We start from the raw sequence: 16,671 nt of genomic DNA on the forward strand, positions 1-16,671 counted from the left end.
CAACAGGTGTTTATTGTCAAGTTCTCAATTCTTTTTCACTAGCTGATGAGGTCAGTCTGTAAAAATGGGTAACAAATACACCATTTAATTTCAGATATTGCTGCCGTCATGCAAGCAACTGTGTGAGGGTGTACTTGAGCAAATGGTGCTTTGCGTGTGAAAATAACATGAGCGAGCAAATGTCCTGTCCTGATGCTCTCAGTGCTAACATGTATGCGTGTATACACAGGCACAACAGTGTGGTTAAGGAAGCAAGTTTTATAAAGCTATAATAAAACTTTTTTTTTAAAGCTTTATATTACGTCACCACTTCCAAGTAGCTTGTGCAGTATAATTCAAATATTTAAACCCCAAATCTTTAGTTAATCTAGTGTTTTTTCCACAATGCTCTGCTCTGTGTAAACAGTTTAGTGCTTTATCAAAGGACAGTGCTAGCCAATAGAGATAATGAGGCAAATATTGGACAACTAGACTCTCACTCTATGCCATCCTGTGAAGCGGTTCAGACTTTTTTGTGGTAATCAAACGATTACACAATATTAATTTTAGGGTAAGCGTTCTTCGAGCTTCCCTGTCCTTTTGAGTAAAACGCATTTGCGTTGTACTAAACGACAACTGCTAGACTTGAATGCAGAATTTTCATTTGAAAACTACTGTAAATGATGCTTCTTGACACTCACTCTTCCTTCCATTCACTTTTATCATCTTTTTTCAGACCATTTACAGTCAGTTTTACAGACCCTGGAGAGACAGTATGAGGAGGAGAAGCGCTTCGCCCTAGAGCGACAAAGGCAGATGTATGAGCAGGAGCTGCAGCAGCTCCGCCAGAGACTTACTCCTGAGAAACCCCCTCATCTCCTGGATGCGACGGGTCCTCTTGTCAGTGGACCTGCTCCTACCATAACATCACCCAGCTCCCAAAAGCGAATGCGGCGGTGGAGTGAGGACAGGTGCAACAGGACTAAGTGGAACCTATAGGGATACCTGTTGGCATTTTATAGAGAAAACTATATTCTAGACACTTGGTAAAAGGTTCATGTTTGTGTGTGTTTGTGGTGCAGAGAGGCGATGATGACCCGCAGCCTTCGGCGTCTGAAAGAGCAAATAGTTCGGGCCAACTCTCTGGCTCAGGAGGCAAGCTTCATCGCAGAGGAGCTTAATAAGAGAACAGAGTACCTGGTCACCCTTCAGATACCTGCTGCTAACCTGGATGCCAACAGGAAGGTAGGTATTGTTTTTTTTTTTTTTTTTTAGCACTGTGTGTTAATCTAGAAGAGGGAGTAAATATAGTTATTAAAAAACAAGTGTTTGTTTTTTCTTTAGGCCAACATAAATACAATAACGCAGTTTCTTCTCCCTCCATTATTTTATTTCTTTTTTTTTTTTAACAGCGTGATGTGGTGCTTAGTGAGCCAGCCATCCAGGTTCGTCGTAAAGGTAAAGGGAAGCAGATCTGGGCTATGGAGAAGATGGAGAATAGGCTGGTGGACATGAAGGAGCTCTACCAGGAATGGAAGGATTTTGATGAGGACAACCCCGTGAGTGAAGATAAATGATAGCCGGATTTACTTATAAACAGTGGCACTTAATATTAATTTTTTTAAAATTCCTCTGTGTCTAGACAAATTTTACCAAAAATCTGATGACATTTTCACTAATTCCTAAAACTAAAATGTACTTAATTCGTTAATTTATTCTGAAAAAAGATGCAGTCTTTAATATTTTTGTGTATCCAAATGATGTGATCAGGTGTCTGGGAGGCTGTGCAATGTTTTTTTTTTTTTTTTTTTAAGAAAAGATGAGTTGCTGAGGGCTGTAGAAACTTTAAAAGCATTGTTACCCTCCCCAGGAGTGGACACCTCACAGAGACCAAACCAAAAGCAAGGTGTGGAATAGTCTAGGAGGTCACAGGGAACCCCAGGGTTAGATCTAGGCAACCAAAAGCCATTCAAGCAGTGACTGATAGTGGATGTTTACAGACTATTAAAAGTATTTGAGTTATTAATATTATTTAGTTTAGTGCAGTGCCAGAACTGTGTCACTTTATTTTGCTACATACAAACTTTAAATTTTTAATTGTTGTCAAAATTAAGAGAACCTAGAATTTTGGAAAAAAAATTGTCTTAAAGCTTCCTGAAGCTCCAACAAGTGGTTAATTCATCAGTCTCACAAAATTATCACCCTTTTCTAATCCAGGTGATGCGATCCTACTTCAAACGTGCCGACCCGTTCTTCGATGAGCAGGAGAATCACAGCCTGATTGGCGTGGCCAATGTTTTCCTAGCGTGCCTGTTCCACGACGTCAAGCTGCAGTATGCGGTGCCCATCATAAACCAGAAGGGAGAGGTTGGAGAGTTTTTGTTTATGATGTATAGGTTGCCCTTAAATTCCTAATATCAGTTATAGCTGTTCATTGAGACACATGAGGCTACAAAAAAACTCACTATATAGGAGTTGTTTTGATTATTAATTCATAAATTTTGAAGCTGCACTTCTCAGTGTTTCATATTAACAATAGAATAAATTACTATGTGTAATGTGGAAGCTGTCACTATTGGTGACAAACTCACAGAATTATTTTTAAATAACAGTTGTTTTCGGCTGAAAAACCTTGTGTGTGACCTGCCCAGTAGCCAGGAAAGTTATAATTTAGCTGCTGAACATAACAATTAGCAGCTTACTAAGAAGTTGTTTATAACAAAGCTGAACTGTAAATGTTGGACTTGCATTCATCAGAAGCTGGTGACCTGACTCTGAATGAATGCTAATCTTGCTCCATGTCGCCATGGAACTGGTGAAAAGAAGTCTTAGTGATTAAGACTAGAAAAGACTAAAGAAGTGGGTACATTACAATTAAGACTCTGCTGTGTGTGTGTGTGTGTGTGTGTGTGTGTGTGTGTGTGTGTGTGTGTCAGATGGCAGGTCGACTACATGTGGAAGTGTGGCGGGGTACAGAAGGCTCTGAGGAAGGAGGTCCTGGACAGCCTAATACTCAGCTTAGCAGCGCAGATGGAGATCTGCAGGAGCGCAAACTGGACTGTGTGGTAAGCTCATGGAAATTCAGTTTCATTAACAAGGGATGAAAAAATGAAGGTTTAAAAAAAGCTGTAAATTGCATAAACTGTTAGGTACAAATGAATATAAATTAAGTTGACGGTATTGCCAGATGGAAAATGGTTCCAGATTAATACCAGATTTGGCAGGAGGTCAGATTGTTGTCCACTCTCTACCTAGAGTTTTTCCAGCTCACTGTACTATAACAATGTAACACGCTTAATTAGTTTTAGCTAAACTCTGTCTTCTTATGATGCGTGACATAAAAAACGTCACGAGGTCTTTGCTATGAATTCACTCTCACTTTGGGAGAACTTCTTCACATTTAGCAGACAAAGATTCTCTAAAGTGACCTGGTTAAGCATAATTGTATCTGTATATTTTGGGTAAACACTATGATTTGACATTCTGGTTTCTGTTTGTTTAAATCTGTGGGTCCAAGAAAAAGACCAGAGATACAACCAACAGAAAATGAAATGACGAAAGTATTGTGGGTCACACTCTGTGGAATGTAATTCCTACTCTACTCTCTCTCCTCTCAGGTGAAAATCCTCCAGGCCACTGGTCTGCCTCGCCACTTGTCCAACTTTGTCTTCTGCCTGTACCACTTCTATGGGCAGGAGGAGGCAGTGTTTGTTGCACCTGAGGTGACACCATCCAGCTCATTATTAATTTCCACAGACCCTCTGTGCACTGTGGTCTTTGACAGTGCCAAGGTAAACAACAGTAAAATAAAATATAAAACCTGAGTAGGGAGACAGTTGAAAAAAGAATCACTTTATGTTTCTTCAGGAGTTTTCTGTGCCAGTAACTGAGGACTTTGTGGAGTTTTTAGCCGATGGCTCGGTGGCCATAGAAGTTTTTGGACACAAACTGGCCAACCATCGCAGGAACCTGGCTCTGTGGGACCTTGGAGTGATTCAGGCCAAGACCAGATCCCTCAGAGAAAGGTGCTGAGGAATAAACACTCCAAAAAGACGGCATACACACACTTATTACCTGGGGAGGGGGAGATCAAGTCCAGTAACTGTACTGATGGGGCATAACGTACAAATCCTAAATAAGGGCTAAGATGTGCTTTTTAGTGAGATTCTTCTTTGTTTTCTGTTTAATTTAGGCAAAGTGCACTATTGAGGTCAAAGTGGGTAGTGGAGTCATACTGGAGTGAAATATCAGAAATGAGAAAACGAATAAATGAGGAAAAGTAGAATTCATGGCAGAGCCTCTCTGCTGGATTGCATTCAATTGCACAGGTGGTCATAATGTTGAGCCTGATCTGTGATAACACTGGCATTACATACTGTATATGGTATATTGTTGCACCCTCATCAGCATGTAAAAAGCATAGAAACATTTCTTATTCGGCATAATGTATGAAGGTATTACATACTCAAAACATGAATAGAATTCAGTAATTTTTGGCCTCAAAAATCCCACATACTGTAAACTAATCTAAGGTAATGAGTCATTGTTTATAACTAGTTCCCTTTTTTCACTACAATGTTATAGATCTTATATTTTAAAATGGGGAGTAGACAGATCACACAAAAATGAGTGATGAAGCAAAGGTCCCGGTCTAGACTCAATCTAGCAACATTGTTGGTCATGATCTGTTGCCCATTAACCACCAAACCACAGGGCAGTCCAGTCTATCTTAACCTAGATGAGTCTAGTAACATATTATCTCTAAATGTAGTGATGCTATAGTTTTACCACAAGGCAAAAGATAAATAATCTACTGGTAACACGTGGATGGTAACATTGTCCAAATGTCCAAAAAAAACAGTAGCTCCAAAATGGGACACTGTATAATTGATTGTTTTGTGTTCCTGCAGGTGGAGTGAGGTGACCCGTCGGCTTGAGTTGTGGGTGCAGCTGATGGAGCTAAACGACGCTGGAGAGTTCACGCCTGTAGAGGTTCTTCCTGCCAAAGACATACGCACTGGAGGAATCTTCCAGCTGAAACAGGCAATGTGGATCCGTGTTTGGTTGTAGAATAGGCACTTGGTTTTCATTAATAAACTGACTAAATAAGCAGGAGAATAAGTATTTACTGAGAACAGGTTTAAAGTAAATAAAGTAAAAGTAAATCTGTATCTTCAGGGTCAGTCTCGTCGGGTTCAGGTAGAGGTGCGTTCAGTGCCCGAGTCAGGCACCATGCCCCTCATCACTGTCTCCATCCTGTCAGTTTCCATTGGAGATGTCAAGGTCCGACAGACACATCTCTCCAAAACAGAACCACAATGGGTGAGAAGGAAAAAACCCAGAAATTGTCAAATGAGGAATTTTAGTTTTCAAAATGCCCCATATCTGTGGTATTCCCGTTTTCTGACTTAAAGAATGCAGTACGTTTATAAAAAAGTTTTTTGTCTTTGACTGTGACCCATTAAATGTTTCTCTCTGTATTTAAATTTCAGGGTGGGGAGGAAGAAATGGACAGCTATCAAGTAAGGAGATGATCCGAAAAATAAAATCACATTAGGTCATAGTTGACTTATGGAGAGAAAATGACTATAATAATAAACGGACTACAATCGTTTTCTCTCGTGTGAAGAGTAAAATCCAAATGTCTGTGTTTGTGTAACGTATGTCTCTCTTTGCCTATGTGCGTAGGAGGTAGACCTGGAGAGGATGAGAGAACAGTGGCTTGTTACTCTCACTCAGAGGCAGGAGTATCTGGACCAGCAGCTACAGAAGATAGTCTCTAAGCCAGGTACAGCTGTCAGCCTCACCAGCCACAATATGATCATCAGTTTACTCTCTCTGTTTGAATGTAGGGCCATTGTAGTGTGCTCAGGGTAAGAGTCCTTTGCTACCCACTGTATGTTCTGTGTAAGGAACTTTCTTAACATACCTCTCACACATTCCCTAACATCTGTCTACTAATGTCCAGGTCAGCCGCAAAAAAACACGTCATCTGCACCTAGTTAAAGAAAACTAAATAACACCATCTGGTAGTTTTAATGTTGTGGTGGATGGGCATCAGCTTGGGCTTGGTCTGTGGTTATGCAGCCTCGTACACGGCAAGCTGCGATGCAACATGTTCGGCTGTAGCTTTGATCATAGTCAGCTTCAACATTTTTCCAAACTGATGTATCGTTATCACAAAATGATTTTTAAAAATGCCTGCGCCGAAACACCAATTGTGAAGTAAATTTATAATTTCTTTAAAGTAATATAAAAGTTTTACACCCGTTGAAACTTTGAATTATTCGTAGTTGCACCTTTTTTATAATAAAAAAAACCATTAATTCATCATTTTGCTGTGTTTTGTAGATAAGTCAGAGGATGATGTGGAGAGGGAGTCCCAGCTGCTGGAGTGTCGTCTTACTCTAACAGAAGAGCGTAATGCTGTTCTGGTCCCGTCAGCTGGCAGCGGCATCCCTGGAGCACCAGCGGAAAGGTTTGTGTTTTGAAAGGATAACTGTGATTATTACACTAAGTATTATTCCAGTAAGATCAGGGGTTAAAACTAACAAGTTATTATCGTGTTAGCATCTGATCCACCTGATTTGATTTTAAATGCTACCAGTAGTTCAAGGACAGCTATTTCCTAACACCTGCATACAGGACGAGCCGAGTGAGCCGTCAGCCTTTCTGTATCATGGATGATGTGTTCGGGTAGTGTAATGATGGTACTGTTTCTCCACAGGGTCCCTGTCCCTGGAATGGAAACACACATTCCTGTCCTGTTTCTGGATCTCAGCGGTGTGTTTGGGTTATAGTGACAAAATCTCTATTCGATCTGTTGCTTTATCAATTAACAAAGTCACTGAGTTTATTTTTTTATTTTCTCTCCAGCTGATGACTTCCAGTCCAGTCTTTCAGCCTCGTTGGCTGGGGGGCTGGACGCATTACTGAGTGGGGAAGATGACGACGACTTCTTTGACCTTCATATTGTTAAACACTACGATCCAGAGGTGAGATTGTTCTCGCGTATGTCGGCAGATTCCCAATGAGCAGTGAGTTGCGGGCTGGAGAAAATGTTTCATTCTCATTCTCAATGTTCTTATTGTGGCTCAGGTGAAGGTGGTGGCTTCTTGGGACTCGACGGTCCACAACTGCCCCCAGCTGAGTCGTGTAGCATCGGCTGAACAGAGGGTCTACTTGACAGTACGCACGGTGGTTCAGTTGAGCCACCCGGCTCATATGCAGCTGGTGCTCAGGAAGCGAATCTGCATCAGTGTCACGGGGAGACAGGTGGGTGGGTGGCTCCATGGCATGAGGGGTGTTGGGAAAAATGCTATGTTTGCATTTGCACTTTCAAATTCACCTGTCCACTAATAAAGAGTTTAGTTATGTGGTGTGATGTGGGTTTGTGTGGCAGGGTTTTGCCCAGAGCCTGCTGAAGAGAATTTCTCAACGCAGCACCATTCCTGGCTGTGGAATCACATTTGAAATAGTCTCTAACATCCCAGGGGTGAGTACTGGACCACAAATTCCCGAATAATCACATCAAAATATGTCAGCGGCTACAAACAGTATATCGGAAAATGATATTGTACAGTATATTCTAGATCTAGGGAGTAGCCCAGAATAGGACACAGGATGCATTTACTAAGCAGTCATATGACTGATCGGACTAGCACCAGTCCCATCCATTCTGTATCCCTTCTCTCACAGGACATCCACGGTCCAGAGGACAGGGAGATGCTGGCCAGGCTGGCCGCAACTGCAGAGGATGACCAGTCAGCTGACAGTGAGGCAGCTATAGAGAAATACCTCCGCAGCATCCTGGCTGTAGAGAACATCCTCACTCTGGATCGTCTCAGACAGGTAAGCAAGTAAACTTTACAAACACCCAATGTGATGTCATACAATCAAACAGGTTGCATTAATAGTATCATTTATTTCATTCAGAATGTCTACGAGACTTAGTAGTGACTCATTTCACTCATTCGTGTGCTTCTGATTGATATTTCACCATTGCATGAGCACATTAAATCCTGATTGTCTTTTTACTTTTCATGCAGCCTTATAAAATAAGGATAAAAACATTTCATTTCTGCATTATCAAAAAGGAAACAAATGCATTTAATGTATCCACATCTAAACAGAAACACTGACAGTTTCCATAAATCACACAATTGGATATGCTTCCATAACACTTTTGTCGGGGTGTGTGTATGTGTGTAGGAGGTGGCTGTGAGGGAACAGCTGGCAGTCCGAGGGAAAGCTCCCAGATGTTGCCCGAGCTCGCCAAACATCACCCGGGTAAGATACTTCAAGTCTGTTCTCAGATGACACAGCTTTATACATTAAAGGGTATGTTACTACAGAAGATGTGAACTGTGTGATGTTGATACAGTTGGGCAACACCGTATGTGTCCTAGTGCGAGCATGTGATCCAATTTCCAGTGTTTGGCTGTACTTTAAGTTAGTTCTGTGTTATACAACCGCCTGCCTTTTGTTAAAATAATTGATCCTAACAAATACTAGTGCATGGTCCTCTTGTGTCAAAGTCTCTTTCCCCTCATAAAACTGTTTGCCTCCCATTCAAATAATGTTTCTAGTGCTTGTTAAATAGCTGCCATGCAAAGCACGTATGGTTCAGCGTCTTAGCCAAGGACACTGGTTGTGGTACGGGATATGTTTGAGCTCAGGGAAGAGCGTGAGATGGGGAAGTAGGTTTTTGACACAACGCTGGTCTTGTAAGTCCTTTCACCAATGCTAACATTTTAGAATAACTCACCTGTGGCCTTCTAGGGATCAAGCAATGTTTATTTCTGTTAACTGACTCTGTCTCATGCTGTTAACCCGTCTCGCTAACACCTCGGCTCGAATCCTCTAACCAGCTGTCAGCCAGCAGTCTGGATTTCTACTCTTCTGTTCAAAAGCTCAATGACTTCAAGGTGAGACAGAAGCCCTACTAAGAAATGTCTACTATTATGGTGGTGGATGTTTATTTTGTCTTTCTTTGTACATTTTATAATCTTACTGTGAAATAGTATTGCTTTGCCAAATCTTTTGCAAAGCATCACCGATTTACATGGAAGTATTTATGCTTATGTGAAGAAAAGAATAACGTCTGGTGTTTAAGGATTAATTCACAATTTCACAAGTCCGTCTTAAAACAATAGCCATGAAGACTCAAACAGGTTTTGGCTGCTGTAAGCAGTCCTCCTGTTAATGCAGGTTCCTACCACACTGCTTCCATGTTGCAGTGCTCACTGCTCACCAGTAGAGGCTGCTAACTGACTAACTAACTAACTAAAATGCTTCTTTTAAGTCAAAAAGGGTGCGTTTCCCTTCTGTTTGTGCAGGGCTGGGAGAGCCACCCGGACCTTTCCGTGGTGCCTCCTCCATCCAGACGCACACTTCCCAGCTCCATATCCCAGAGCCTGAACGCAGAAACAGGTATGGATGATAAAAGCTTATTCTTCTAATGGAGTATTCTTTCCTTTTTGGCTCCCTTTGATGTCATCAGCTCTATTTCTGATGCTTTAGCCCGTGGCCACCTATATCTGTCCTTTTGGTCTGAATCTTAATTTTGCCCTTGTTTTTTTCATTACTAACATAGCTCTGAGTTCCCCCCCCCCCGCCCGCCCGCCCGCCCGCCCGCCCCCGCCTTAAATGTTATCTTTTCCAGCCTTTCCATCTTCTTTCAGCCCTTGTTTTCTCCATATCTGCTCTTGGAACCTCTTCCTCTTTTCTTCTTCACTCCGTCTCTTCCATCAGTGCATTCAGACTTTGCTGTGTCTTATCTCCCTCCAGTGAAGGCCGTGCCCAAGCTGTTAAAGTCATTGCTTCCTGGTGGGAAGGACGATAGCAGAGACCAGACAGCTGTCCATCAGCAGGTATACTCATTCAGAGAGATCACCATGCTCTGGGTTTAAGCTTGTATTCCGCTTGCCATCTTATCTGGGATTTAAAGTTTATATGCGTCATGCAACCTGAATCTAAATATCCCCTGCACTCATCACTAGCTTGTCCTATTTCTTCTGTTGCCATGGAAACAGGTCTTATGTAGATGAAAACGCAAATATTAAAAAGATAAAGCGTACAAATGCCTCAGTGCCCAAGATAAGTGGTTTTCAGCCATTTGCACAAATAGGAGTGATAAACCTCATCATAAACAAGGAAAATAAACAGGTGTGCTTTCATGCAGACCTCATATTGTCATATTTGTAATGAGTTGCCTTTTATATATTTATTTTCTTTTTTATTTATTTAGCCTTCATCCATGAGGGTTATTCATAGTAAAAATACCTATTGCTGCTTCAAAACACATATTATTCCTACCTTAAGTCTTCAATTGGTTAAACTGTGAACATGTGAACAACTTTTTCAAAACAATTAAAGTCATCGGTCAACATAAAATCAACATATCTGATGAATTGGTTAAATGTTAGCCAACCAATTGGTATTAAATTAGTTAATTAAAACCCGGCTAGATGAGTTTTGGTGTTAGGAGTGAAATTCTAAGCACATACGTACGAAACTGTCTCCCAATTGATTGATGCGCCGTATAATGTGTGTGTGATCAGAGCAGACACTCTACAAACAGCCCCCATGGAGACCGGAGTACAGTGTGTATACTGGAGGGTTAATTAGGTGCAGGTGAACCTTGTCGTCCTGACATGCAACCCCCTCCCCCCCCCCCGCAAACCACCTCCACTAATTTCATCCACTACTGATCTCCAATCATTTGCCACTGAGACTGTGCAGTTTGCAGGTTTTTTTTTTTTTTTTTTTTTTAACTGCAGCCAAACACTACAGCTTCTGATTTGACTGATTAGCACTTTGAGCTGTGAAGGGAAGCTAATCAGGGAAATCATGTGCAGTGGTGTTTGGTTGGAAAGGAAACCCGTCGGGTCTTTTTGGTGCATTGTCTGAGGCCATCGCCCTAATTACAGTAGCACTCTTTTCCGCCCCGCCTGCCACAGCTGTTCACAAAGGTCAATACAAAAACAAAAGCCTTGAATTTTGCAAATATTAGCAGGCGTGCATAGATTGGGCAAGTGATTGATTGGAGCTCTGAATTTAAAACTGGATGTCAATCAGTGCAGTGGACAGATTAAATGTACAAATTCCACTGGGAAAGTCTTAACATGACTGGTGCTGTGATTGAAATGCAGCTAAGACTGAGACTGGACGCTACCAACTGCTGCTGTGTAAAAACACGATGACAACACAGTCCCAGTGAACTGTCCCAAACTGTCCCAAACTGTCCCAATAGACCCCAGCCAGACGTAATTCACCGAAACAACGTGACCTGATTCCCTGGATGTAACTTGAAACTTAAAAGCAAAACAGTAAAGTTTGAAATTGGGACCTTGTTTTGAATCATCATAAATATTTAATTCTCTTTTAAGACTGCTAAGTTATTGTAATTGTTTTTTTTTATATATATATATTTTTTGGTCATTTTTAACATTATGCTGTAGATGAGTGAAGACAAAGAGGGAATACAGAGAGCTGTAGTCGGTGGGGATATGCTTTTACTGCTTCCTGGCTTTAGATGTGTACAAGTCCTGGAGAGTGGGCAGGGGTCCTCCAATAACTCTTTCTGTAGTCCTCACAGTCCACTTTTTAGCCCTTTCTTGTCCTGTTCGGTGGCTGCTCCAAGCCCGATTATGACAGAGGGGCACCAAACAGAATTAGTGACAGGGGAGTAGGTCAGCAGCTCCTGTGGAAGGTTGAACTTCCTCAGCTACCAAAGCCTTTTGACGGATCGAGTTGATGTTCTTCCTCCACCTAGATTGTGGACCCTACGAACGGTTTCCACAGGGTTGGTGGTTATGTCTGTGGGCATCCTCAGCTCAGCTCAACACTGCGGTCTGGAGTGTGTTTAGCTCCAGGTTGTTGTGATGTCTTCACACCCCCGGCCGACTGGCCTCCCAGCAGTATGCAGACTCATCACTTTTTCTGGTCAGGCAGATAACAGTTTTGTTGTCTGCAAACCTTTTGGGGTTTGACTAGCGCTTTTATGAGAGCTACAGGTATTGGTGTAGAGGGAGAATAAAAGAGGGGCCAGGACTTATCCCTGGGGAATAACCAGTGCTGGTTTGCCGTGTGCAACACGGAAAAACCAACAATACCAGATTTTGCAGCGTAGCCCAGCCCTGCTTGTGACACTACTTATTGAAAATGTATAAATGGGTCAAAATATATTGTAAATATATTTTAAAGGGGTTCTGTAAACTGAATGCTACAGTTTTGTCAGCCATCTTTGTGCACTTACAGTAACCCCCTGTGTTGACTTGTAGGTTTACTGTCCTGAGCCAAAGACGGTTGGGATTGAGGTGTTTGACCTGCTGTCTGATGTTAGACCTAATGCCCATGTAGGTTGTTTTGCTGTTTAGAGCACACTTCCAAATCATATTAATAAATTCTGTTGAGCAGAATCTGGGAGAACGAAGTGTTAATTCCCTCTGAATATAATATCAAGGATGCATAAGAATCAAACAATCATTCTGATTAATATCCTGATGTCTGCTCATGTTATGCATACAGTTGAACAATATTCTTAATTTTTATTTTTTTGGAAGATCTTAAAATATCGTAACGTTTGTTTATTTGTTCTGTGTCTTAAAAAAAAACCTTTAATCAGCTGACAGATCATATTGAGAGGTACTGTAACTTGAATGCTGAATAGGGACAAATAATTATGGTTGTAATTATAATTATGGGGCAATTATCTTGATTGTTTTACCAGTTTATCCTGATTATCTGTCTGAGTGATCTGATGAACAAATATTTTTATTACACTCCATGCATCTCATATCGACGTCTCCACTGCTGATTACATAAGTAAATAAAATTCTGTTCCTTCTAATACATAAATCTACGGATTATTTGCAGTTATGAACCATGTCAGTTCAGTGCTAATATACGGAAATAGATGACCAACTGGCCTAGTTAGTTATCCTAGTTTAGTATATACATCAAGGCTGCCAGAGGAAGAAAGCAGTGTTCATATACTGTCTCTGAATCACTGGCTCTGTTTCTTTCTTGCTGTCACACTGCAGCCCGGCTTTACGATTCCCTCGGAGCAGCTAATCACCACCTCACGCACGCTTTATAATGATCATGTTGAACCACAGTGAGAATAACACCGACTCTGCTTATGATTTTATATATATCGAAATCTGCTTCACAGCCTCCCCGAGCAAATGTACACACATTACATTGTTTTATCCGAAAATATTAACTTGTTCAAAATTCCCTTGCTGTTGCAGAGTTTGCCGCGCATCATGGTGCAATCAGCCAGTGTTGAAGAGGGCATGAGTCAACATCAGCAGCCAGTAAGTTCTTCAGTCCCAGATGGTGTTATATTTTAGGTGTGTGTGTGTGTGTGTGTGTGTGTGTAGTATGAACCAGTCAGTAATGCAGGTTATTTTTTTGGACACTGTTCTTTCTTCTTTGTCATTGCACTTTGTTATGGGGATCATGTTAATTAAAGCGGAAACTGAAACAGGACATCAGTTTACTACTTAAGGTGGATGAATCATGACCTAAAAGGAGTTAAAGTTGACTGTGAGTTAGTGGGACTGAATAAAAGAACAACTTTCGCAAATAATTTGGCACCATCGTTGGCAGATGCGATGGCTGCCTAGTCTGAGCGGAGCAGGACGCACCCCAAGAACTGCAGCTCCACCAGAGGCCGGCCACAGACAAATATTTTGCATCCAAATGTGTGAAAGCCACGTTGGGGCTGTGAGGGAGCAAAGCAAACTGATTTTGAGTCTTACGCTAAGGTGGGCTCACGTTGCATATTGGAGCCTGTGCACTGTTGTTACTTCTTCTACCTTCACGTAGCCAAATCAGGTACATTTTAGTAAGAGGTTCAACCGAACTACAGTAATGTTTAACAGACTTATAAAACCCAGCTCATTTAAAATGTAGCTGTTGCAACAGACATTTCAGACACTACCTCAACCTTTAGTCACGTGTTTATCACTAAAAGAGTACGGCTTTTCCCCCCCAGGTTCTCATTGAGGAAATCACTCCTGCTGACAGCCACCCAGACATCAACAGATCTTTGCCACTGCCACCACCAATCATTCCAGAAACCGAGGAATCCACTCCAAGCTCAGTAAGTGAAGCATCCAGTGGATACATGTCGACCAGCATATCTACAGTAACATTGTCAGATGTCTACACACTGAGCTGGGACCTGCCCCCGTTATCCGGCTTTGACGTAGTGCCAGATGAAGAAGAGGAGGACAGGAAAGTGACTCAAGCTGACGTTTCTTCTGAACTGTCTTTTGTGGAAACTGTGGAGTCATCACAGAATTTAAAGAGTAAGATGGCTACAGAGACGACTAACTTGTCAGGGCCCAAGCTAGACTGTACTTTGAATAGTTCCAATCTTAATCAGGGAGAACCTAATTATTCTTCGGCAGTCCAGCTGAAGGTGCAAGAAGAACCTGATACAGTTGCAGAATCAGACTTGCCAGGCCAGACCAAGCCAAATATAGAATCAGCAATTGACCATGTTGGATCAGAACAGTTGGATAATTTAGAGCAACTCAAAGAATTAACATTAGAACAGCATGATGAACCCAAAGGAACAGACACTCCGCCAACAGACCACTCCGAGGCAAAAACCTTTCCAACCGAAGAAGAACAGACAACCTCTGTCAGTTCTCAAGATCCACATTCACAGCAGGGATCAGGCTCAGCCCCAGAACCACCTGAAAACTCAGCTTTTCAAGTTTTCTTAAAGGAACATTCAACTTCTGAGTCCACAGACCCAAATGGCACCTCCACCCCAGCCTCATCCTCAGCAGAAGAGGTAGAAACTTTCAACACCTCTATCAAAGCCACCACAGCTCCAGCAGTTCCTCTATCCAGTGTTCAGTCTTCCAAGGCTGGTGCCCTAGCACATAACCCCTTTAAGATCCAGAAAGTTAAGTCCTCTGACCTCAAGTCCTTTCAGCGCATTCTGGGCGAGGAAGAGGTTAAGCCCGGGCAGGTGAATAAGGCTAACAGCATCGGGACAGGCCTCAACCTTTCAGTGCCAATGGAAAGTCTGGAAGTTATTTCAGACTCGGAGGAAGGAGATGGAACTGCCACTACCATTCTTCCTGACTGGTTGAAGGAAGGGGAGTTTGTGACTGTGGGGACCAACAAGAGCGGAATCGTGCGATTTGTGGGACCCACAGATTTTGCAGAGGGTACCTGGGTGGGAGTAGAACTGGAGGTACCAGCAGGTGAGTACAATAGGTCTTAATCCAATACGCATTTCTGCATTATTAAACTCCCAATAAAAACATTTGGTGTAATTCCATTGCCAGTCAAGATGTCAACCAAGCCTAGCTGGATTTTTGTTTAGGAAAGAACGATGGCTCGGTGGGCGGTAAGCACTACTTCCACTGTAACCCCGGGTACGGGGTACTGGTGAGGCCCGACAGAGTGGCCCGCGGTGGTGCCAAACGCCGTCGCCAGCAGCAACAGCAGAAACGCAGAAGTGCCAACCTGTCTGGATCCAGCCCAAACCTGGCAGCCCTTACCGCTCTGGCCAAAGGTGAAGTCCCTGGGGCATCAAGCAACCGCAGCAGTGGAGAGAAACGAAAGTCCTGGAACCCTTGAGAGGCTCAGTGTCTGCATAGCCTCTAATTGCTGGATACCCACTCAGCAATCACCCACACTGAGCAGCTGGTTGATGTGATTACATGGTGGGTTTTCACTAAGAGTGACACTACAGTGTTTTATTTGGGCACATTTATTGCAGGCTTCACTATATCTGGACTTTTAATGTAAGTATTAGTGGCACAAGATGAGTCAGTCCTCACTCCTCCACTTGGGAGAGGAAACCTATCAGACTTTCATGATGAATCTGATATCTGTATTCAAACTTAGTAGTTGAAAAACTACAAATAAATTTTGAATGTTTTATTGGAAAATGTGAATGTTATAGATGTATAGCTGCAGTTTCTGTGTAATTCTTTTTAAAATGGCGAATGTCTCAATTGTGGCTTGTATTTATTTCATTGGCATTAGACAACAAGGTACTGCCTCAATAGATCGGCCTCTTCTTCTTTAACATTTACCTACCAGGCAGAAGTATTTTTGCATGAGAAGTGAAATATTAAAAGTGGCTTAACTAGTAAGTTCACTGGTTTGCATCAAATGGCTTCAAAGGTTACACAACCGCTTCCTGTGATCATGTTTCTACTCTTTAAAATACAGCAATACTATGCAGCAGCAAGTATGTTTAGATTTCTCTTGTAAATTGTTTTAAACACATTGAGTTTTTTTTTTTCGTGTGCCTTTCTAATTTGACTACTACTCTAAAAAAAATGCTGCAAAGTGCCTTAATGACGGGTCTCCAAATTTTTGTTCTGTTGATAGAATGGAAAATCTACACTAACTGTTAAAAAAAAAATGTTTTAGCTACTGAATGTATCTCTGTTTTACAAAGTAAAACTGCACTGTTTTCTGATAAATTCTACTGAAATTTTTAAATTCGCTTTGTCTACTACTCAATACGTGTGTGATGATTCAAGACGGCGGCAGTTTTGGAGCCTGTTGACTTGTACGTGATAACGACGCTTGAGGGGATTGTTTTTTTTTAGTCGTAATGCATTTATAAACGTTTAATGAATAAACTTTTATACATGTGCATTCAAGTGGATCATTGGAAATCTGAGTGCTTCTTTAATGTACCTA

The 16,671-nt window shown here is 41.8% G+C and overlaps 1 protein-coding gene across 3 annotated transcripts in view; it reads left to right on the forward strand.

Annotated features, from left to right (window-relative positions):
* The window catches only part of LOC137102953 (kinesin-like protein KIF13B), a 31,859-nt gene extending 15,223 nt beyond the window's left edge, over positions 1-16,636 (forward strand). The window contains exons 19-43 of one of the 3 annotated variants that reach the window (XM_067482897.1): positions 716-950; positions 1,062-1,224; positions 1,392-1,538; positions 2,197-2,346; positions 2,916-3,044; positions 3,597-3,770; positions 3,847-4,004; positions 4,890-5,022; positions 5,158-5,301; positions 5,472-5,501; positions 5,668-5,767; positions 6,331-6,457; positions 6,707-6,762; positions 6,856-6,974; positions 7,078-7,254; positions 7,382-7,474; positions 7,678-7,830; positions 8,191-8,268; positions 8,850-8,906; positions 9,318-9,411; positions 9,769-9,851; positions 12,264-12,338; positions 13,236-13,301; positions 13,985-15,212; positions 15,335-16,636. In XM_067482897.1, the coding sequence (XP_067338998.1) occupies positions 716-950; positions 1,062-1,224; positions 1,392-1,538; positions 2,197-2,346; positions 2,916-3,044; positions 3,597-3,770; positions 3,847-4,004; positions 4,890-5,022; positions 5,158-5,301; positions 5,472-5,501; positions 5,668-5,767; positions 6,331-6,457; positions 6,707-6,762; positions 6,856-6,974; positions 7,078-7,254; positions 7,382-7,474; positions 7,678-7,830; positions 8,191-8,268; positions 8,850-8,906; positions 9,318-9,411; positions 9,769-9,851; positions 12,264-12,338; positions 13,236-13,301; positions 13,985-15,212; positions 15,335-15,591 (4,226 nt within the window). In that variant the 3' untranslated portion in view covers positions 15,592-16,636. The remainder of the gene's footprint in view (positions 1-715; positions 951-1,061; positions 1,225-1,391; positions 1,539-2,196; positions 2,347-2,915; positions 3,045-3,596; positions 3,771-3,846; positions 4,005-4,889; positions 5,023-5,157; positions 5,302-5,471; positions 5,502-5,667; positions 5,768-6,330; positions 6,458-6,706; positions 6,763-6,855; positions 6,975-7,077; positions 7,255-7,381; positions 7,475-7,677; positions 7,831-8,190; positions 8,269-8,849; positions 8,907-9,317; positions 9,412-9,768; positions 9,852-12,263; positions 12,339-13,235; positions 13,302-13,984; positions 15,213-15,334) is intronic. The other 2 variants (XM_067482898.1, XM_067482899.1) reach the window with 2 other exon arrangements.
* Positions 16,637-16,671: the final 35 nt, after the last annotated feature.

This window comes from Channa argus, chromosome 17 (genome assembly GCF_033026475.1).
Source record: "Channa argus isolate prfri chromosome 17, Channa argus male v1.0, whole genome shotgun sequence".
NCBI lineage: Eukaryota > Metazoa > Chordata > Actinopteri > Anabantiformes > Channidae > Channa > Channa argus.